At 36.9% G+C, this 23,298-nt stretch overlaps 3 protein-coding genes across 4 annotated transcripts in view; 2 read left to right on the top strand and 1 right to left on the bottom strand.

Moving 5' to 3' along the window:
• LOC115429379 (CD9 antigen) overlaps window positions 1-1,332 on the top strand; it is a 23,913-nt gene extending 22,581 nt beyond the window's left edge. For both annotated transcript variants that reach the window (XM_030148750.1, XM_030148751.1), the window contains exon 8: window positions 658-1,332. In XM_030148750.1, coding sequence (XP_030004610.1) covers window positions 658-723 — 66 coding nt within the window. In that variant the 3' untranslated portion in view covers window positions 724-1,332. The remainder of the gene's footprint in view (window positions 1-657) is intronic.
• Window positions 1,333-1,615: 283 nt separating this feature from the next.
• cwf19l1 (CWF19 like cell cycle control factor 1) lies at window positions 1,616-9,921 on the bottom strand. The gene is given in 15 exon segments (XM_030148749.1): window positions 1,616-2,647; window positions 4,560-4,657; window positions 4,793-4,912; window positions 5,523-5,732; window positions 5,853-5,932; window positions 6,102-6,246; window positions 6,358-6,507; window positions 6,808-6,892; window positions 7,566-7,681; window positions 7,824-7,936; window positions 7,939-8,037; window positions 8,124-8,225; window positions 8,602-8,686; window positions 8,783-8,867; window positions 9,759-9,921. Coding segments are annotated over 15 exon segments (1,656 nt in total). The 5' UTR covers window positions 9,782-9,921; the 3' UTR covers window positions 1,616-2,502.
• A 552-nt stretch (window positions 9,922-10,473) lies between these two features.
• dmtf1 (cyclin D binding myb-like transcription factor 1) lies at window positions 10,474-22,874 on the top strand. The gene is made up of 17 exons (XM_030148748.1): window positions 10,474-10,554; window positions 12,535-12,650; window positions 12,851-12,949; window positions 14,129-14,211; window positions 14,609-14,720; window positions 15,015-15,091; window positions 15,179-15,336; window positions 15,440-15,472; window positions 15,572-15,681; window positions 15,897-16,125; window positions 16,215-16,366; window positions 16,943-17,137; window positions 18,331-18,413; window positions 19,138-19,326; window positions 19,421-19,630; window positions 20,049-20,154; window positions 21,154-22,874. The coding sequence occupies exons 2-17, from the start codon at window positions 12,539-12,541 to the stop codon at window positions 21,186-21,188; spliced, it is 1,983 nt and encodes a 660-aa protein (XP_030004608.1). The 5' UTR covers window positions 10,474-10,554; window positions 12,535-12,538; the 3' UTR covers window positions 21,189-22,874.
• Window positions 22,875-23,298: the final 424 nt, after the last annotated feature.

Here is a 23,298-nt window from a genome sequence, read left to right on the forward strand (position 1 = left end):
ACCTTTAAAGCTGATGTTGTTTATTGTCTAGAACTGATACCAAACACTAGTGCATCACAGTCAATGATGTGGAGCACTGACATCTTGTGTACTTACAGGGTTCCCACAGTCTTAAAGTCTTAAAAGTTTTGAATTTACAAATCTGCATTTAATACCTTAAAGTCTTTAAAAGGTTTTAAATTTGATATGGTAGGTCTTTAGTTATGCTGCCATAAACTTGTTGACTGTATTATGTTTAAATGTGTCTGTTAAATGTCCAAGCTGCAAAGACGGTAACATTAATCCACTCAGTTGCACCCGTTCAAACCTGAGAAATTTATATTTAAATTAGGAACCAATTATTGTAAACTTTGCAGCCCCTGGTGAGGATCACAGAACATTCAGTTCTATGTACAGTATTTATGTAATATTCAATCTCTACTGATGCAAATAAATACATTTTCCTAAATTCTAGGAGTCAAGAATTATTGCCAGTATGGCTGTGAAATGAGCATTAAATTCTCTTCTAAATAGTCTTAAATTTAACTTGTAGAAACCTGTAGGAACCCTGCACTTAAGTAAAGGAATCATTACTCCATAAAATGTCTGAAATGTAAAGTAACATTAGCAGTGTACCTCTGAGAACAGTGCAGGTTAAATTTGTGCCTGTCTTTGCAGATCTTTGGGATGATCTTCAGCATGATGCTGTGCTGTGCCATTAAGAGGTCGAGGGACTTTGTCTAAACACAGACGCACAAATCCCTCCTTATGTGTCTATATTTTACCCACATCTGCTTCAGAATTTATCAGTTTAATAATGACTGTAGTTTTTTGGTTTACTGCTCGGATCCATACTGGATGACCACATGGAGCTGTGAGAGTATGGGTTCTGTACAATGGAGCTTCAAGTTTTCTTCACTCCTGACAATATGTTTGTTCCCACTGTAAATTGAGCTAGAAGAGCGTTTTTTTATTTTTTTTTATTTCACCTTTCTGTTTTCACGAATGTATATCAGCATCACAAATTGTTTGATTAAATGAGGCCTTTGACTCTGCTACCCCCAGAGAACCTTGAATCTCTTCTGGAAAATCATTTTTCCTTTTCTTAGCTCAGCTTTAATTCAGCTTGTTTAAAATGTGATACAATTTCCCTGTGATGAAGTGGAATCTAACGGGCATATTTGCAGCTAAATTATTTGACCGTTCAATTCATTTTTACTTTGTTCATTCATATTAGCTTTTCATTTTTATAAAACCATAAGTTTTTAATGCAAATACATTAATGAATGCAGTTAAAATATCTGTATGATGCCAAATAAATTAACTAATAAACAATGATTTGTGTTAAAATTACACTTTGTGGCATTTTTTCTGAATTTTTTTTATCAGCTTTCAAGACATGACTTTGTGAAGTATTCTTGAAAAGCATAGACATGTCACTTAAGATTAATAATAGCTATTTAGGTGTCACTTATGTTTCTTGAAGCATCTCAAAGTGTCTGTGGTGGAAAAAGCCACTTTAAGAGAACTATGTGAAAGTGAGTTGATGTATCAGACATACTGAATGGTCTTCAAGCCTTTCCATAATTTAACTACAAACTGTTGAGCAAAGTAACAAATTATTTCACACTGAAAATCCCAAAATAAAGACTTTAATTAAAGTTCATTTACAAAATGCAAGAAATACACTTTAAAAAATCCTAGAACTTATACTTTTGCTGGGGTAAAGTGTTTTTCTGACACTGAGGATCAGTGAGCTTAGTTTTAATCTGAATCTTCACCTTGGACTGGACAATCAACAGTACCAGTAAAAAAAAAAATTTTTTAAATCACATCTTCAACAAAACACCCAGATGAGTCAGGACTGACATTTTAAACATTATGAAAGAAATTGCAAAGATGCGTTTAAGGGATATTTTGGGATATTTTCATGCTTTTTGTAATCATCACTTTATCTGAGTTTCTGCACATTTTGAAACATATCTTTACTGTGGTAACCAAGGATGAATAAGGGACCTTGACTAAAAGATGTCAAATGACCAGTTCTGTGACTACAGAAAAGTGTCGGGGGTGGGGGGGGGTCTCGCAGAGGCAGTTGTGAAGGAGGCTGTCAGTGGCCTAATGTACAAAACACCAGAAATAGATTTAACTGTCAGAGTAAAAAAGGAAATTAAAAAGTAATTTTAAAAAATTTAAAATGCAGCAACGTTGATCAGTAACACTTTATTTCACTGGTCTTTTCTTAGAAGTGTTTTGAAGAGTTCCCATAATTTTCTAAAAATTAACTATCAGTTATTTACATTTCCAGACAAGGTCAGTGCAGGTTTTTGACAACTTCAAGAAGTCTAAATGTGTCATTTTCCTTAAAACTAGCACCAAACTGTGCAGGCCTTCACAGTTAAATACCATCTGTGAAGTTTCTTTTACACTTATCATCTGGAAAATACAACAAGTGAACATAAAGTGTCTTCTGTTGATGCTGCGATGCTGGTTGTGGTAGTTGTCATGGTTTGTAGGTTTTTGTTAGTCCTCCCAGGCAAAGTCATACGGCTGAAAGTCATCTCTCAGCTGTTTGCAGCCCTCCTCCTCTTCCTCTTTGCTCTGTTTGCACTCCTTCCAGTCAGCTCGAGTTGGGATGTTCAGTATTGCCTCACTGGCCAAAACCTCTCTGCACACACAAACATATGTATATGCATATATATATATATATATATATATATATATATATATATATATATATATATATATACACACACACACACACATTGAGGAAACTGTGGAAATGAGTTCATGGCTGAAAGCATGTGGACACGTAATGTCGAACATTGTCTTCTGTGAGTTTTACAAGTGAAAATAAGATTAAAAATGATGTCATAGATGCATAGAAACAACTTATTTTATGACTTATTATATGACTATTACAAAAACATCAAAGCATATTTTTCCTTCAGAGCAACAGTAACACCTAATATCTTTAGTTTATTATAGATTAATAATAGTATTAAGACAATCTATATTAACCCTTTCATGCACAGTGGTCACTCCAGTGGACAGTTCTTCTCCAGCTGTTCTCTTGTATATTCAGGGTTTTGGTTGTTTTAGTTCCATATCAGCCAACACAGTGGACACTTATGCACCATCCCATAATACACTGACATTCAGACCATTACTGTAACTTTGCTGTCCTTGATAAACCTGATCTGCAGTGACATGTTTTAGTGTAAATCAATTGCTAATTGTTATTAAACTGTAATTGACAGGTATTTTTTAAGCTTTTTTTTTTTTGCATATTATCTCCATGCAGTGAATAATAACTAGTATTAGAGTATGTTCAAATGTGAGAAAACATCTGATTAGCAGCAGTAAAAATGTTTTTATTGCATAGTTTTATTCCATAGTTTTGTTCCATAGTTTTCCAGATTCTGTTGGGTTTCTGTAAATTGACTTAGTCTGGTTTTGACCAACTCTATATATAAAATGTCAAGAGATAACTTTTTTTGTGATCTGGCGCTATATAAATAAAATTTGATTGATTGAGTGATTTAATTGGTTTTCCCCTGTAAGTCGCTTTGGAAAAAAGCGTCTGCCAAATGCGTAAACATAAACATATCATTTTCTGATATTAGATTTTAAATACATGTTTCTTTGCTTATAAAATCAAATGCATGGTGTCCAGCTGAGTGGAAATTTTTGAAACATTTTTTTTTTAAGTCAATCACATTGTTTTTTTGTTTTTTGTTTTTTTTTATGTCTAAAGAGGAATAAAAACCCTGCAGAAAAATATCTTGACTAAATTTCACATAATTAGTGCATGAAAGGGTTAATAATCTAAGTACTATTTTCTATGCATGAAATTTGGTGAAACCAGAAATAAAAATGTGTTATTTATCTGTGTTCACGCTGTCATCTAGTGGCTGAAATTAATACATTACAGACATCACATTAATGATTATATTGTTTTGGTCTCAGCATAGTTACCTCCGCCAAGGAGGTTATGTTTTTGCCAGGGTTTGTTTGTGTGTTTGTTTGTCTGTCCGTTAGTGTGCAACATAACTCAAAAAGTTATGGACAGATTTTGATGAAATTTTCAGGGTTTGTTGGAAATGGGATAAGGAAGAAATGATTAAATTTTGGTGGTGATCGGGGGTGGGGGGGCCCACGGGGGGGGCGCAGACCAGAAAATTTCATCAAAATCTGTCCATAGCTTTTTGAGTTATGTTGCACACTAACGGACAGACAAACAGACAGACAGACAAACAAACCCTGGCAAAAACATAACCTCCTTGGCGTGGGGGGGCCCACGGGGGGGGGCACTGATCAGCCTTGGCGGAGGTCTGCGCTCTCCGAGTGCTTCTAGTTTATTATATGTTAATACACTGATTTTTTTCACTATCCTAACAGAAGTCCCTAAAGTGTTTCAGCAGAAGTAAGTTTACGTTGTACATAGTTTTCATATTATTCTCTGCTTTTGATGACATCATTGTCATTTCATTACCTTAAACCCAGAGACTAGAGTCTCACTTTTTTATGAGCAAAAGCTTGAGGTCAAACCTCTTTGCTGCATAAATGCCTGCACTCACCTTCCGAATTGTAGAGGAAAATGCTTCTGAATGCGGTAGAAAAGTTTCTCCCCAGAGTCAAGCTCCACGTAGAAATATGGAGTCCCGGGAGGAGCAATCTAAACACAAGCAAGGGTCATTTTCATGATCAACAAGCTTTTATATTTACAATTTACTCTGTTGACAATCACATAAGCACTAATAAAAAAATTCAAGTGTGCATTATGAGACAGAGTGTAGCTTGTGTCTGTTACCTGTTTAAGGTCAGTGTGTTCAGGAATCTCCATTAACTCCATCTGCTGCTCCTGAGCCTGGACCATGAACGCCTCTTTGATGTCCTCTGTGGTGCAGCGGTCCAGTGGCACAGGGACAACCTGAGACACCAGTGGTACAAAGACTTCAACAGCTGTGCATCAGGTTACAACCATATAGATGTACACAGCAAACTAAAAGGCAAACACCTCACAGGCTCTTTTGTTTCTGAATTGAAGCCCTGAGAAAAAAATCTAAGTCTTTAACAATGAGCATGTGTCACATTTAAAGTTTGTATTTTTGATGTATATTTTCACTTTGAAATACAAAAAGCATTCCATAAAATACCTAAAATCCACTTTAAAATCACTCATTCATAACTGTAAAAAGCCTCAGTTTAGTAACCAAAAAAAAAAAAAAATTGTCTGTAAAATTTCTGAAAATACTGCTAGCTTGTGCTATAAATGTCTTCTCTATTCAGATCCTGGAAATGATGGCGATCTCATACCATCAACTATTTTCTATTTACAGTATTGCTATAAAGCCATTTAATTGCACTTAGTTTTTTTAAGTGAAGCAGTAGAGTGTGGTGATACAGCATCAATCTACTCATGTCCACTGAAAAAAAAAATCATACTCTTTTAATGTTTGTATATATTATATTATTGTTTTACTGCATTACATTACTATTGATTTTTCCTTCAGCCACCTGTGTGTTGTTTTTTTTTTTACCTGTAGCTGCAGGTGTTGGCTCTTATAATTCCTCTCAAACAGCACACAGCGCTCGCCTCTGCTCTTGTAGAATCTCCTCAAGGCTGATTTGTACTTCTCCATCTCCTCCACCACATCTGAGCCCAGATCCACCACAGACTGGTAGTGACCGATGGGGAGGATCAGTGTGTGGTGATGCATCAGCCCACCTTTAGCCAGAGCCACGTAACACTGCCCATAAAGGCCAAAAGTTGTAAAAGTGTCAAGGAAATGCATTGTGTGTTTATGTGAAATCAGTGGTCAAGGTTTTTGTATGACTGGATGAGCTGATTATCAGTGTGGTGGACTCACATGTGTTCCTATGCTGATGACCAGGTGTTTCTCCACCTGAGGACTCGCTAGACAGAACCAGCAGGGACCAGTCGGCTGAGCTACACACAACAAAGCAAAGACATGATTAGATTACATTTGTTTTGTTTGATTATTTTCTATATTATTTATCTGATCTCATGAGTAATACACTGGTCTATGGTTTCACACATAATCTACTGAAATGATAGGATCACGTTTATCTCATGTCTTCATGTCTGTTGGACTCACGGTGTCTGCGAGGCTGTTTGAGCTGCCCGTGCTGATGCCTGTCTCCGTCATGATGTTGGCCTCGGCCTTCTGACGGTCTCTTTCTGCCTCGAGGACCTCCACCCTGTTTCTTACCTAGGTCGAAGAAGAACTGACTGGCCGGTTCCTGATGAGACAGAAAGGTTACAAGGTTAATGGAAAAAACTCCCTGTGTAACTTTAACCTTAATGTGGTTTGAACATCATTTCTCAGTTGACGGATGAATTGTCTGCTGTACCTCCTCCTCAGTGGTGAAGGCTGTTTTCTGTGCGTCTGTTTTGTCCTTAGTTGAGCGTCTGTAGGGGTTTTCCGTCACGTCCTGTGGCTGTTTCACTAGTTCTGATGGATCCATGGTTTTCACGGGAATTATATTGAAGGCGTACAAATACTGCAGCACAAACACAGACAGGATTAAACATATTTTATTTATGACCTCTCTGTGACAAACATCTACCCCAGCTGTGAGTTCACTTTTATAGACATAGATATTGTTAGAATGAAAAATAAACTTAAATCTTGAATCAGTTAAATCACTATGGGCTTGGATTTGAAGTCTGAACTGGTGGAGAAGTTTTAAGACTTTAAAATGAGCCTTCCTAAAACCATGACCACTGTTCACATGTCAATTAAAATATTCTCATGCACTAAAATAAATACATCTAAATATTTTCTCCCTGATCATACAGACCTTCTTCTTGGCTGGGTTGTTGACAGCTGCCAAGGCAATGAATCGGCTGACATGCTGAGCATTTTCCTGGAGAACAACATGATTCCTGAAGATGAACGTACATGTGAGAGTCAATTTAAAGACAAGAGAATCATTCTAGTGGCAGCCTGTGGAACCCTGTCAACAGACAACAGACTGTGTCTGTTTTAGGATGGTTGTGAAGCAATAATATTCTACTTTTGTTTTTTATTTGTGTTATGCAAATTATTTCTGCCAAGTTGTTTATGATTTCATCCATTTTTAAATAAAGAACAAAAATGCATTTAGTAGTTTAGTGATCCTCTCTGTTATTACCAGAGTGAAACTGTCATGGAAACATAATGTAAACGCAGGTTACTTGAATAAACATTAAGCTTAGTAACATAGAGGCTACTTAACAAGGGTGAGTCACTCACAAGAAAATATGATTAGACAAAGATACGATGTTTCCCATGATCAACATGGTATAAGCAACTTCAATGCTGAAGTTCACTGGACTTTAATAAAAATATCCCTATGTGGTGCCAGGATATCGACATGGGGAAGTAATACAATATATTATTGTATCAATATGTGGCCCCACAAAAAAAATTCTTTTTAAAAAGCCAGCTACACTGCTCATGCCACATTTTCATGACAATGACATAGTGAAGTAATGTAAAAACTAAAACATTCCATAAATGGATTTAAGACTGTATAACCAATGTTGCCTGTGGACTGACATGATGAGGATGTCTTACCTGTATGGCAGTCTCTCATAGTGAACACCTTCTAGTGCAGCAAAGTGATACCTCGGTTTCAGTTTGTCTGCGAGGCTGGCGACAGAGCTACTTCCACAAGACTTTGTGTTCACTTCCTGCAACAGGAAAACAACATTTTACTCATAAAAAAAGTCTGGACCAGGTGAAAGCTGAGCAGCAATAACATGGTGCAATTCACTTCAAATACAAAATAATGATAAAATTAACAACTGTACTTTGGGTTCTCTTTGCTCTTACCGGGTTGTTTCCATAGTTCCATACTCCTTTGGGCCACTGTGACGTCAGCAGGATGTCGACTCCTCTAAACTTGGAGCTGCTGGTCAGGGAGGTTACGAGGACTGAGAGATCTTGGGTGTGAAACAGTGGGAAGGGGCTGGTTCCTGCAATGCCTCTTGACCACTGACATAGGCAATCTGTAAGCCTGACACTCCTGTGAACACTCCCCGCCGACCTGAAACCCACACAGATCAACATTCATTTACACACTCAACTTGAGTTTGGTTCAGAGAGTATACACACCAGAGAGCAGAGTCTCACCCAGATAAGTGATGTTTTCAGCCAGCTCACAGCCATCAGCGCTGGGAAAATACTTCACTGTTTCATGGCTTGTTGCTCCAAGAACATAAGTATGTATGGGAGCTGAGGAGGCACATAACATACAGACAAAACAATATATTACAATATTACACTGTATTGTATTCTAACCACATTTAAAAGAACAAATGTTGATTGATATGTAGCACAACAATAATGAAAAACAAACACAAAAAAAACCCCATCACAAAAACGTAGAATGAAAAGAAGTTTCCTTTAGTATTATAAGCTGGGAGGAACTTAAAATCAGAAATCTAAGCTGGAAAAAACTGGATTTGATAGTTGATTTAATGGCTTTTTCAAAAACAGTGTATGAAATAAATAGCACAATGACAGACCCCAGGTTGGAGGAAGTTCAGGCATCCTTGTTTTGATAACATATTCCAATAAAGAGTGTTGGTTATCCAGATATCCATCCTACCTTTCTTTGCTCCGCTTTTGTACTGCTGCCACTCTGCATCGGCCTCAGGTGCTGTCCCAAAAAACTCTCCAACACACAACAGCAGCTGCAGTTAAAAAAAAACAAAAAGACACAAAGCCATAAACACACTGTAGGGAAATAAGAGATTTTGATCTAAGCTATGACTTTCAGTATGACTCACATCAAACTGCCCAGTCTTCTTCTGGATAGTCTGCACACGGTTGAACAGAGCATTGAATCTCCCTTCAACATCCCCACATGCCAGGCTGGAAGCAAAACAAAAACTTAAATGCATGCAGGATTCATTTGCACAGTGGGAGACACATTAACTTTGGGTGTGAGGTTCATCCTCCTGGAGATTTCAAGCATCAAACATGTCAGTTCCTTCAGTCTGGTGAATTTCTATGCACCGATTTGGTAATTGTATCAGTTTATGTTTAAAATGTCTTTATTTATGTAAAGAAGATCACATAATTCATGAACCAGGTGGCAATTCTATATTATTCCCACTGACTTCATTTACAATGGAGCAGGTTTATTCTGTTCCCTTTATTGTTTTGATGAAGCAACCCTTTTCAAATTGTGCATACTGCATGTGTTTCAACAGCTTCTGCTGAAATCCTACACATTTGAGTGTTTGAGATTATCATAGAATATTATAGCCTTGGAACACTCAAATCAATAATCAAATTCATTACAAAATGAGACCTTGTTTCAGCTGCCGAAACCAAAAAAAATGCAGTGTTGGTATGAGTCCATAACATATTTTCCTAATTTGGAAGTGAACAAAAAATGAAGGAAGATGAAGGAACTGACAAATGTCAAATGCAACGTAGTGTCTATAAGTATGTTGTAATAAGATTTTTGCAAAATAAAACTCCTCTCTTTATTTTATTTTTACTTGTGGCAAAAATGCGTATGGTAAAAGTATTAAGGGGGATAAATTAACTCATCACGTATCAACGCCAGGATTAAAGGCAAAGGAACATTAAAATGAGTTCAGTAAAGTCGTTGTTATCAGACCCTCCAAAGAAACAGACAATGAAAGGAATGTTGTTCTTTCGGACAAAAAATAAAATAAACACGCGTTTATCCACATAGATATTTATAGTGTTCCAATAAATCTATGAATAAAGTATTCATAGAGCCCAACTTACACTCTCAAGGGTTTTTCTCCCATCTCTTGGTTAAATTTTATCGACAAGTGTCCAAAAATGTGATATTTAGATAGCCGCAGTTTGGAGGTTTCGTACGGCGATCCTATATGTCCGGTCAATGAAATAGTGGAACCTTCGGTGCAGTGTCAATTTTATGAAATCACATTTCATTTACGTAAAATATAGCCAAAAGAAGCCTTATATAATAATATAGGAATTTATTATTAAATATACGTCTTGATTTCAATACCCAAATAAAAAGCACTTAAGTCACTCAAATATTAACTAACATTGGTTTTTACCCGGACGATTTTACAAGCGGGCAGTTTGGTTGCCAGATCCTTTATGTGCGTTTACTACTCTAAAACGCCAATTTAGTTCATTTTAGACTAAATAAAAAGGAATAGTGTATTTTAATAATCGTCAATAGAACCATACGAAGAACTCCAGATCTGTGTATTTTTTTTCAAGTGCATATCAGTCTTTATTGGTCTATGGATTGAAATATATATTCTTAAATAGCTATGAGGTGGAAAACTACGGTGCGTTTTTTTCTGATGCTGTAAATTTTAGCTCCCAAAATAAAACACAAGTATTCATTATAAATTCCAGCAGCATAGAGGAAAAAAATACACAGGGATATTATTTTTTTACTAATATAAATCACACACAAACCCTTCCATTCTACGGATAATCCTGTTATCTGGCAACCCGCCGGGCCTCGTACGGCCGATCCTCCATCCTGGCACTTACCTTCATCCTGGTAACTCACAAGTCCCCGGACCAAAAACAGGAAGTAAGTAGCCAAATCATAAGTAAAATTCACTTTCTGTTCGGTAGTGGAAGCGGGCAGGGAGTACAGAGACAGATCAGAGCGGGGAAATCGCCACAAAAAAGAAAATAAAGAGTCAAACCGCACAGACGCCATAAGCTTCACCTTGTCGAGTGAAAACATGGCGCCGGACATTTTTCGTCTTTCATTTAGCTGTTTAGCTCTGCGGATGCTAATGCTAGCACTGTGTGAGAGCTGCAGTCCCTGCTGAGATACTTTCTGTTTCACTTTGGGTGCATCATTTATCCCAGTAGCACCGCATCTGTATCTATCCAAACCAAAGGGCTCAGGGTTGATACCGACTCCTAAATATGCGTTTTTATGGGTTTTCTGACTACAGGTCACGAAAGTCCAGACCCTCATCATCATATCAGAGTCTTCACCATCACACCACCTTATCAAACTTCATCAGGACATAAATGAAGAGAATCCTACTAGTCGCACTATCTGAAGATAGTTCCTGAAGTACACTTTGCATCTTCACTGTGCTTCCTATTAAATTACCATTTTGACTATAAAACAAATAATACTTTATGAATAATTATTAACCCTTTCATGCATTGTGGTCACTACAGTGGACAGTTATTCTCCAGCTGTTCTCTTGTATATTCATAGGTTTTGTTGTTTTAGTTCCATATGAGCCAACACAGTGGACACTTATGCAACATCCCATAATACACTGCAATTCATACTATTACTATAACTTTGCTGTTCTTGATAAACCTGATCTGCAGTAACATGCTTAAGTGTAAATCAGTTGTTATTTGTTAGACAAAAAGAGTTGTTTTTTGCATATTATATAAGGTAATAACTAGCATTAGAGTATGGTAAAACGTGAGAAAACATCAAATTAGCAGCCTTAAAAATGTTTTTATTTCATTGTTTTCATTTTACCCTCTGATATTGGGTTTTAAATACATATTTCTTTACTTAAAAAATTAAATGCATGGACATTTTTGTAACTCCATGAAAAAAAAAAACTCGATCGCAATTTTTTTTTTTTATGCCAAAGGAGGTATAAAAACCCTCCAGAAAAAAAAAATCTTGACCAAGGTTCTCATAATTCATGCATGAAAGGGTTAAAGTTCTGACACTGACAACGCTTGAAGGCAGAAGCGACATTCTGTTACCATGGGTTAAATATCATATTTTTTAATGGGAATTTTTTTTTTTTTTTTGTCGGAGTAGTTTTGGTGAAAGACAAATTTTAAGTCAGATGTGACCAAAATGTAATAAAATTAATATTATCTTCAAACAGCTATTTTGTTATTACAGTAATCATATTATATTGAATGTGCCATAAAAATATATGCATTAAATGGGATATCTATGAGTTTGTATTGTTGACAGTGTTCAAATCGATCCAAATTTATTTTTAAAGCACATAATAACAGAGTTAACCAAAGTATTGTACAAAAAACAATAAAATACTGTACATAAAACACAATAACACTGTAAGACAATATAGTATTTTAACACTAAAGTACATGGAAAATTGGGCAAAACAGGACAAAATTACACACTCAGCAATGTTGCTTGGTTATGAAGGAAGATGCACATTGTACAGATTGTTATAATTATAATAATTTAATAATTTTGTCATCATGAACAAAAGACTAAAGCAGTGTAAAAAACTTGAAAAAGGCGGGATCTCTGTTTTCAAATGTTCCTTTATTGTTTTTTTGTTGTACTAATATAAAAATGAAGTATAAAAAAACTTTAAAAAGGCAGGATCTTTATTTAGAATTTTCTAACATAGTACAACTGTACTCAGTGTCACCAAATTCAAAATACAAATACTGGCGATTAATAACAGAGTGCTCATATAACTATGATAAAAGAGTGGATTGATGATGTTTCCCATTAGAATATTATTAAGTATGATTGGTATAACACATAGCTGTGGATCTCTTATGTACTTTTATTGTCTGTAATTCCTGTCAGGTGCATGATGAGCTCAGCATCCGAGGACAAGGAAGCACCAGGGTTAGAAACGGTCAACTCTGTTACTCTTACACAGGACAGTGATGGGAGCATCATACTGCACTGTCCACCTAACGGTGGGTTAACACAAATAAAAGTCTTTTGACATTTAGCTTCATTACAAGATGTTGTATTTTAACAAACTATTATGTGATATGGATATAAAAGATATGAAGACTCATTAAACAGGTGTCATTGTGTTTTTTGTGGTGTTAACCGAGCAACAAAGGTGTGAAGCCTCTAAGTGTTACCATATTTCTTCTGTGTTTGTGTTTAGATGAGGACTCGGAGCCCCTTCAGAAGAAATTGCGTGTCTCCTCCACAGATGAACCAGAAGACTCAGACACACCTCAGTTCTCTGTGGTCACTTTACCAAGTAGGACACATACACACATTTTATACACATAGGTTTGTGAGGTGACAAAAATACAGACATTGAAATAATTAACTTCAGTCCAACATGAAAATCCATGCAAAGAAGTTGTCAGTGTCAGTAACATAAACATAAAATGCATAAAATAATATGAGACCTTTTCTCCATAGTCCAGTCACTCTCTCTACTCAGGTTTCCTCTGCTTATGTATTGTTTATTTGTCATGTGTCATATGCACTCATGAATACGCTAAGGGATGTTGTGATCCCATTCACTTATAATTAAATTATTCTTGAAGTTTGTAAAATGCACAAAATAAAATTTGATAATTCCCCTCAAATGGATTAAAGTTAAAGTAACAAGTCTGATTTGAAAATGTAAGGGATAGAAAATTAAGATATTTGTGTTAAAGTGTAAGAAGTAAAAGTAAACAGTTACCAGAAAAATCAATACACAAATAAAATATGGGTGCATGGACATTTTAAATAAAAAAAATATATATTTGTGTTTGGTTACTTCCCACCTCTACTGTCTCCTAAACTGTTGTTTTGAGTATTTTACTGACTATAGGTAAATGTGCCAACACAATAATGTAAATGTAATCTGTTATGATTCTGACATTATTAGAAATACACATATGTGGACTGGAGCTGGTATTTACATCCTTACATAATAAACAGTGTGGAGGCATTACGTGCCTAAAGCAGAGGTGTCCAAATCTGGTCCTCGAGGGCCGGTATCCTGCACGTTTTAGATATTTCCCTCTTCCATCACACCTGGAAGCCATTATATCATTATCAGGCTTCTGCAGAGCTTGATGATGAGCTGATCATTAATTGAACCAGGTGTGCTGGAAGAGGGAAATATCTAAAACCTGGAGGACCCTGGAGGACTGGGTTTGGACACCCCTGGGCCAAAGGGTCACAAGAAAAATCTGAGGGGTCATGAGATGATTAATGGGGGAGTTAAATGGACAAATGTTAGGCCATAATGCTTTTCGTTCTCATTTGATAACATAGTCTAAATGTCTGTATATTTGTTTTTGTTTGTTTTTTTTTATTTTGCTGTCTGCTCACACCCCTATGTAGTACTTCACATTTGAACATCTTCAGTTTTACATACATGTGTGAACTAACAGGCTTTTCTGTGGGTAAACAAATATGGCACATTTGTTCTCCTCAGTGTCAGAGAATGATGGGAGCTTTGAGGTGACCATGACGACCGCAGACGGTGATCTGTCAGAGGACAGCGTCGCACAGATTCAGGTGCTCATGTGGCTCATCTTATGTTCTCCACTTCTGCTTTTTACCTTGTTCAAGGGGGTAGAGATGATAAAATAGACCGAGGTAATAGAAGAGATAATCTTTGGCGCTTAAAAAAAGTTCAGGATTCGCAGGGTCAGATTTGAAATATTCATGAAAAATGTGAGCATTTTTCCATTTTCCCAGAGTTCAGTTGTTTCAGAGTGGAGCTGGAGATATGATGTATCAAAGTAAACTGTTTGTGTAAATGTGCATGTAAAAAGCAACCTTTAATTAGGCACAGCTTGCTCATTTTATTTCCAGTTAATGCAAGACTTTGTTGACCTACACATTATGTTTGCATGCATGTGAATATGGGTGCTTAAATTACTGAAATGTTAAAATGTGTGTTTGACTATAGATCTTGCAGGAGGATGAAGATTCTCTGTCTCCTGGTCAAAGAACAGACGTTTCACCTGTCAGTCAGGCCTGGTTCACCACAAAAGAAGACAAAGACACACTGGCTAACAAAGGTACATAAACACACGCATGTCCCCTGCATTGAAAATAATCATAAACAACAAAAAATTGGTCAATTAAATGAGTGTTCAGGTAAAAGTATATACTTTGTGAAATATTCAAAGGAAAATATAGGAAATTATTTCAAGGTATCACAGTGAAGTGTAAAAAGTGTAGTTAAAGGTGGTAGTTGTGCTTGGTGTAAAATTTTAAAGGTTATCATTCCCAACTTCACAAAAGAAAGATACAACTAGAAAAAGCTACAATCAAAAATATTTAGCTCATATGAATCAGTGTGTTTCCTTCAGGTCACAAGTGGAAGCAGGGCATGTGGTCTAAAGAGGAGATTGACATTCTGATGAGTAACATCGAACGATATGTGAAGGTACGTCTCTGCTATCCATCTCTCTCTCTATTCTTTACGTCTCAGCCATGTCATCTTTATGTGTTTTTTTTTGTCGTTGTGTGTCAGGGCCGAGGTATCGAAGATCCAGCTGAAATCATTTTTGAGATGTCCAAAGAAGAGCGGAAGGATTTTTACCGCTCAGTGGCCTGGGGTCTGAACAGGCCTCTGTTCGCTGTTTACAGACGAGTTCTACGAATGTACGACAACCGGAACCACGTTGGCAAGTGAGTAACTGAAGAAAAGACAAAGTGAAAGATGTTTTTGTTTTGTTTATTCTCTTAAGTGAGGTATAATCACACCTTCTGTTTTCTCATTTTAAATCTTCAGGTATAAACCTGATGAAATAGAGAAGTTAAAAGCGTGAGTAAAACATACCTCCTTTTAACATCAATATCTGACCTTTTTGTTTGTTCTTGTGCTAATATGTCACTGTGTTGTTTTTATGTGGTTGTTTTTAAGGCTGAGGGAGAAACATGGAAACGACTGGGCAACGATTGGTGCAGCTCTGGGTCGTAGCGCCTCGTCGGTCAAAGACCGCTGCCGGCTAATGAAGGACACATGCAACACAGGTACAAAACTTCAACCAAGAATCAGAAATTCAATGATAATAACCTTTGTTCATGTAAAATTTTCTCTTGACTATTTTGGCACTCATGCTTGTTTTTGTGCCTGTTTTTTGAATCCTGTCTTAATAATATAAGGGTGATTTTTAGCATCTGATTGTCAGTTAAATTCTCATGACTTAATTATCATTCAGACTTCACCTGCACTGTCTGTAAATCAGGTAAATGGACTGAGGAGGAAGAGCGTCGCCTTGCTGAGGTTGTTTATGAGATGGCGGGCGTGTCACCAGGGTCAGCGGTTACCGGGGGCGTTTCCTGGGCGTCGGTGGCCGATCAGGTTCGCACCCGCTCAGAGAAACAGTGTCGATCAAAATGGCTGAACTACCTGAACTGGAAACACTGTGGAGGAACAGAATGGACGAAGGAGGATGACCTGAACCTCATACACACGTACGGAACTGTGTGCATGCGTGTGTGTGTGTGTTATTAACCTAAATAGTGAGTGTCACAAATTGATTAAATCGGGTGTTGTGTTTCAGCATATCGGAGCTCCAGGTGGAGGATGAGAATGAAATAAACTGGGAGGATCTGGCGGGTGGATGGAGCAGCGTCCGGTCGCCTCAGTGGCTGCGATCCAAGTGGTGGAGCATAAAGAGACAAGTAGCTAATCACAAGGAGATCCCTTTCAGCGGTACATACACACCACTGTCTAATCAGTCATACACCAACTGATAAATAAATTATAAATTTACTTGGCCTTTTTACTGAATATAGCCACTGCCATAGCACCCTGAGCTGAATCAGACCTTTACTGTCATCTAAATAGTTATTTTTGTCATCACTGAGTTCTGGTGCAATTCTGAAGACAAAAAAGAAATATCTTAAAAGTGCGATATATTTGAAATGGGAGATATTCTAAGTAAGACTGAAATGATGTCTTGTTAAGGAAGTTTTCTCCATTTCAGATGATATGGTTTGTTCAATTTTATTTCCAGGTCATGCAAGACTGGTGTCCTAGATGTTATGTTTACATAATTGTAGTTATAGATGTTTAAATTATATGTTATGGATGTAGCGTTTTATATAAAATAAGTTAGGATTTGTTGTACAGCTGATACTGGTGTGTATTTGTTCTACACAAATGTTTTTCTCTGCAATTCTGAATTTCTGATGCTGAAATATGTATGTATAATTATATTTTATATCTTTGTAAATCCACTGTCTTCCTCCTCCAGAAGCCTTATATCTGTGTCTGTATTATGTCCAGTCCTTCTGAAGGGTCTCCATGAGCTGATGGCATCCTTGCAGGCAGCGTCCGGACCTGGAAGCCCTTCCTCTTCCTCTTCTTCCTCGCTCCAGATCCGACTCACCCGGTTGGAGGAGAGCGGCAGTAGCCCCGCCCCCAGCTCTGTGGCGGCTTTGCAGATTCCTGTCCAGATCCCCCTGCAGATTACACACCTTAGTAAGAATCGTAGTACTATCCAGTTTGGGTTTTTTTTTTTTACATCTTTAAGTTCACTTTTGTTTGCTCCTGAAGGATTCTGTTGGGTCTCTGTAAACTTAATTTGATTCTGATTTGAATTGATAAAGCACTTTGTGACTCTGTCTGTGAAAAGTGCTCTATAAATAAATAAATAAATAAATAAATAACTTCTCAGTCCTTCTCGGTGTCACTCACCTGTTGGAGCACATCCCCTATAAACCAAGGCCTTACTGCATCCTCCAGGGCTTATTTTTGACCTAATACAATTTACTGCATATCACTCCCATACTATTTCATCCTCCTCAATTCCTGCCTCTCTCCATTTAGCAAGAAGGACAAAAATATATCTTTAGAAAAAGTTTTGACAGGTCTTAAAATAGATGGAATTGACATTTTATTAAACTGCATTAATTGCAGTCTAGCTTCAATTGTGTTTTATGGGAAATTTTGATTTTGTATTGATCCCATTGTAACATACATACATACATAAATAAATAATTGCACACGTGCACACACGCACACATAGTATGTTATGATGTCATGAGTAGGCTAACAAGTTTTCTTTCTTAATCCAATCCAATTAGAATTTTTGTGTGTAAAGGCAGGAGAAAAAAATATAGACACAATAAAAAGCCATTAACAAAACATCAATAATAGAAGAATGCTTTATTTGTCATTCATTATACTAGAATATGTAAATGAAATGCAGTACTCAAGTCTCAGTGCAAAATAATTGTAAGTCTAACATTAAAATGAAATGGAACAGTCAAACTGTCAAAGTAATTCCCTGGTTTTCCTTCATATTTTTCTTTTAGGTTTTATATTGGGTTTAAGTTTTATATTATTATATATTATGTTTTATATATATATATATATATATATATATATATATATATATATATATAACTTGTTGAAATCATCAGAAACACTCATGCAAACAAAAAGATCAAATTATGATGATAGATAAATAATGTGGGAGACCCCTGTTACGTTAACATTTTATCTGATGTCACTTATCATTTAGTCTCTTTTGTCGTTTGTGCTTCTATTCTTCCTTTTTGTTCTGTAATAAATCTGTCTTGTTAAGCCACACTGGACCTCTGTGTGTCTGACTTTTGTTGTCTATGTAAATGACCTCTGACAGTATTTCTTGTATTTTTTGTTTCTTGAAGCGTCAGATTCATCATCAGCAGCCAGTGACAGTGAAACCATCACCCTGAACACCGGCGCCCTGCAGACCTTTGAGATCCTGCCTGTAAGCAGACGCAGATTCAAATATCTGTGTTCGATGGACTCACATATACTTGTATAAACACTGTTACGGTTTCAGAACGCTCCCAGTATGGTAGGTTTAGCCATTACTGTAGGACAATGTTCACACTGTACAAAAGCTGCCAAAGAAGTCCTGCATCCATTTTTTTTTTTTTTATTTCTTATTTTAAATTTAATGATACCCATACCTAGTTGATGACAGTGAGCCTGTTCACATTCACACGAATACTCTGATTTCTGAAATTATCAGATTATTCAAGTGATCATATAAATAGCATAATCAGACATGCTTTATCAGATAACAGCAGTAATTGGATTATGAGAAATCACATTAACATATCTGGATATCTCCACAATACCACTGTCTTTGTGCATGTATACCTGTTTAATATGATTTATTTCAGTCTTTTACATCTGCACATGCATAAAAACAATTTAATCGTAGAAAACTGAAGTGACATAGTCAAGTGTGAGCAGCAGACAGTAATAGGGTGTTTGATTCTACCATAACTACGTACATACGTACTCTGAAAGAAATCCAGTAATGGATTGAAACATCTAACAGGACTTTTGATTATCTGATTTCTGAAGTGCATGTAAACATGTCAGATCTGATTATTACAATTAGCCCAGTTATTGGATTTATATGCTCATGTAAAGGGGCTCAGTGTATACAGATCAAAACATCTTCTCTTGTCTCCTTTCAGTCATTTCACCTGCAGCCCACTGGAACACCTGGGACATACTACCTCCAAACAACATCCAATCAGGGTCTACCGCTCAGTCTCTCCACCAATCAGGGCCTTCCGCTCAGCTTGGCCAATAACAATACAGTTACCCTGACAACGGGCTCCTCACCCTCCTCACATGAACACATCATCCTTCACAGCCTGTCGGTCAGTGTTTTGTTTTGTTTGTTTTTTTTACACATTTTCAGTGTTTCGCTTCGTATGAGTCATTAAAATACTTGTTTGTACTTTACACACAAAGACGGACGGCCTCTGCTCCAGCGATGGCGTCATCATCCAAACAGTCACCTCTGACCCCACCTCCACAGACCCGCTCAGCCAGTCCCAGCTGGTTGTGGGGACGGAGGAGAGGGCCCAGGACGATCATCTGGATGCTACAAGTCTCCTGGATGCATCAGAGAGCGTTGTCACGGAAACTCAGGAGCCAGGGACGGATAACTTTACTGATAAGGTACAGACATGGGTGATCGTTGGTTTTATTTATTATTATTTAATCATTTCTGTATACTCCTACAGAATGGTTAAAATGTCACTCTTACTGTTTTCTTTTTCATGATAATATCCTATCACACTGTCACAGTTTCAACATTTTTCTTTTTTGGAAAGGTTTATGTCACTTTTTGAAAGTATAATACTCTGTATCTCTGTTGTGCATTCGTATTGAGATGACAGCTTGTTTAGACATATTAAAATAGACAGAAATATAAAGAACTAAAGTATCTTATTCCAGTAATTAAGGCTTCCACATAATGTTTAAGGTGATTTTTCACTCTGGAAGAGTCTTTGTTGAACTGCAGTCAGTCAGTGTTGATATAAAACAGTGAACTTGTGTTAAATATTTTGTTTTTGTTCATGTATTCGTACATCAGGAGTTGAGTTCCTCTTCAGTGGAGGGTTCAGTGGTGCACTCTGAGATAACGTCTGGCAGTGCTGTACTCATTGTTTCTCCTCCCAACATTAGCAGTACACTAACAGGTAACATACAACTTTATTTCTTTTCTTTTTTGACTGGTTGTTGTGTACCTTTGAATATCACCACTAATATCTGCTGTCTTGAATCCATAATGTTGAGATATGGAAGCATGTTGTCCATAGATGCCCTGACTGTTCATGAGGTGACAGAAAACAACTGGGTTTCAGTGTGATCCCTGGTGGCCTGGGACTGACTGATCGGCCTCAGATAAACCAGATTCTATGCTGGTCAGAACTACATAGCTGCACAATTGTTCATGCCATGCACATAATGACAACAATTTTATTTGAACAAAAAAGACTGTGTTCTGAAACCTAAAGAACATTATTTTGGGATTTGTTTGCGTACAAGGAGGTCCTGTAAACTGGTGCAGTTTTGGAGAAAATGTCATTTTCAATAGTGTTTTATTACAGACACTCAGTTGAGTTTTCCATTTTAGGTTTGTTTGCGTGTTCCATCAGTTAATAGTTACATCTTTTGTTTCGGTGTTCAGGCCTCTAAGGCTATTTTCCACATAAATCAATAAACAGTGGACAAGGTTTCCACGGGGTCTTAAAAAGTCTTAAAAGTCTTGAATTTCCAAATGTACATTTACTATCTTTAAAAAAGTCTTTAAAAGGTGTTAAATTTGATATGGGAGGTCTTAAGTTATGTTGCCATATACCTGCTCGCTGTATTGTTTAAATATATGTGTTAAATGTCCAAGCGGCAAAGAAAGTAACGATAGTCAACTCAGTTCCACCCGTTTTAACCCAACAATTTATACTGAAATTAGTAACCAATTAGTACTAACTTTGCAGACGAGATCACAAAACATTCAACCCAACACAGAAAGTCACACATTTTTGCCAGTATGGCTGTGAAAGGGGCATTAAATTCTGTTCTAAGTAGTCTTAAGAAGGTCTTAAAAAGTCTTAAATTTAACTTGTAGGAACCCTGGTGGAGATCAGCAGGGGAAACGTGGCTCAAATCTACTAACACGAACCTGTCTCTACCCTCAGATCCGATCCTGGAAAACCAGGAAGGCTCCGACTGAATCGTACCCTCATCACAGCGGTCCAACAATACCACACTGTCACCGTCATAAACCAGGATGTGGACATTTTGATCAAACGACATGAAATGATGGAAGTTTCATTTGACTTTTAAGTATATTGAACCCCTGGATCAAATGTGAACACCGCCTATCAGAAGGTCTCCATACAACCTCCACTCACAGCATCTGCAGTGCCAAAGAAACTCAACATGTGAATTGTTCAGAGCAGTGAAGAAAACTTCTAGATGCTGCCCTCTTTTTCCTAGAGGTAACATTGAGTCAGACTTCCCTTTAGAACTTTGTGATCTTAAATGAAGTACCAGAGCTTGAAATGCAATTATATGACTAAACGCATCGGTCCTGGATTCACTGAACTACGTTTACAAAGGATTCTCCGCTCTCTGGATTCAGTCTGTGCAGCAGATGTTTTACTTTTCTGCAGGGAAAGGTACGAACACAGAACACTGTTACTGGAACTTTCCCAAATGGATCTTGGTAAAACATTTCACTTCACTTCATCCTGCTATGCAAGAGTGAAGCTGGAATATCACCTCACCTGCTTCCTCCTGTTCTTCTGATGGAGTGATAGCAGCAGTTGGTTATTACAGCTGTCAATCATGTCAAACCACATGCCTTTTTATATTGTGAATAATTTATTAAAAATCCACATCAGGTTTCAATGAGATGACTGCTGTTGAAATGAATGATTTAGTCACAAAGAATGACTTTAGTTTTAAATGGGAATTTACCCTCGCCTTAAAACATCACATTCATACTTATAAACATGTTACACAGTCTGTGGCACAAAAACAGGGATTAGCTCTCTTTTGCCATGAACTGTGATTAAAAAAATAAACCATTTTGGCTTTCACTTCTTTTTATAGAAATTACACCAAAATAATAATCACACAGCGCCCCCTTGAGTCTAAATCAAACTAGAGTTTTTGTTGTGACTGTTTATTTTCATTGGATACACCAAAGAGGCTGTAAGGGTACATAAGTGTTTATTCCATAAAAGATTAAAAAAAAAAAAAGCTTGTCTTAATCCGGAAGTCGTCACAAGGCCAACTCCTTTCATGGTTGGTATTTGTTTCCGTTAGCTCCCAGTCACTGTTGACAGTTGCATGTTCACCTGTGTTACCCAAAGATTTACTGTAAAACATCTGTAAACAGACTACAGCTGCAAGAAAACATTTAGAAGCTACATGAGGCAAAAGGACACCTGCAGTGAGTTTAGTTTGATATATTCCAGACTCATCAGTCTCAAAACATGTTAACAGATGAGATTAGCGTGATTCTATGTTTCTATATTTTTCTTATCAACTATCACATAAGAAAACAAACTGACAGGAAGTACTGTTTATATCTGCACTTCTTCCCATGCACCATATGTACAACTCCATCTTTGTCCAAGTTGTATTAAGAACAAATCACTGAGCCCGTTCATAATGGTTATCTGCAGCTGAAAATGGTCCCACACAGAGTCACTATTTTCTTCCACTATTTTGTATGAGAAAACTAAATTAAGCAGTTGTTAGAAAATGACTGAATGTCTGCAATTGAGCTGCTTGTGTGAGCTCCTTTTACAGACACAGGTATGGAGGAGATGAGCCTGGTCATACAAATGAAGGGAAGTCACAGCAGTTTTCATGTGACTGACAATAAAACAAATGTACAGTGGAGTAGGAAAAAGATTTTGGACATCCTTAAAATTTTACCCAATCTCAAATATTATGAAATATTTGCAGAAAAATCTTTTTCAAATGTATTTTTTTCCAAACGGTGTGGCCGCATCAGACAGACACAAACAAATGCAAATGATATTTTTGTTTATTAATAAGAACATGTAAAAAAGTAAGCAGAGTTTACTAATGCTTGGTCACACAACACTTTGCCCCTCCTGCTCAACAATACCCTGCCTACCCAAGGGTTAATTTTGAGTCTTAACTTTAAATCTTTCCAAAATTTGTCAAAAATGCCAAAATTGAAATTCAGCCATCAAAGCGCGCAATGCACCTCTCCTAGTGGTAAAGAATGTGTCAAATTTGAAAAGCATCAGGTGAGTAGTGTCCGAGAAATGGGATGGACAAAAATCTTGGACGGACAAACA

This window comes from Sphaeramia orbicularis, chromosome 12 (assembly GCF_902148855.1).
Source record: "Sphaeramia orbicularis chromosome 12, fSphaOr1.1, whole genome shotgun sequence".
Taxonomy (NCBI): Eukaryota; Metazoa; Chordata; class Actinopteri; order Kurtiformes; family Apogonidae; genus Sphaeramia; species Sphaeramia orbicularis.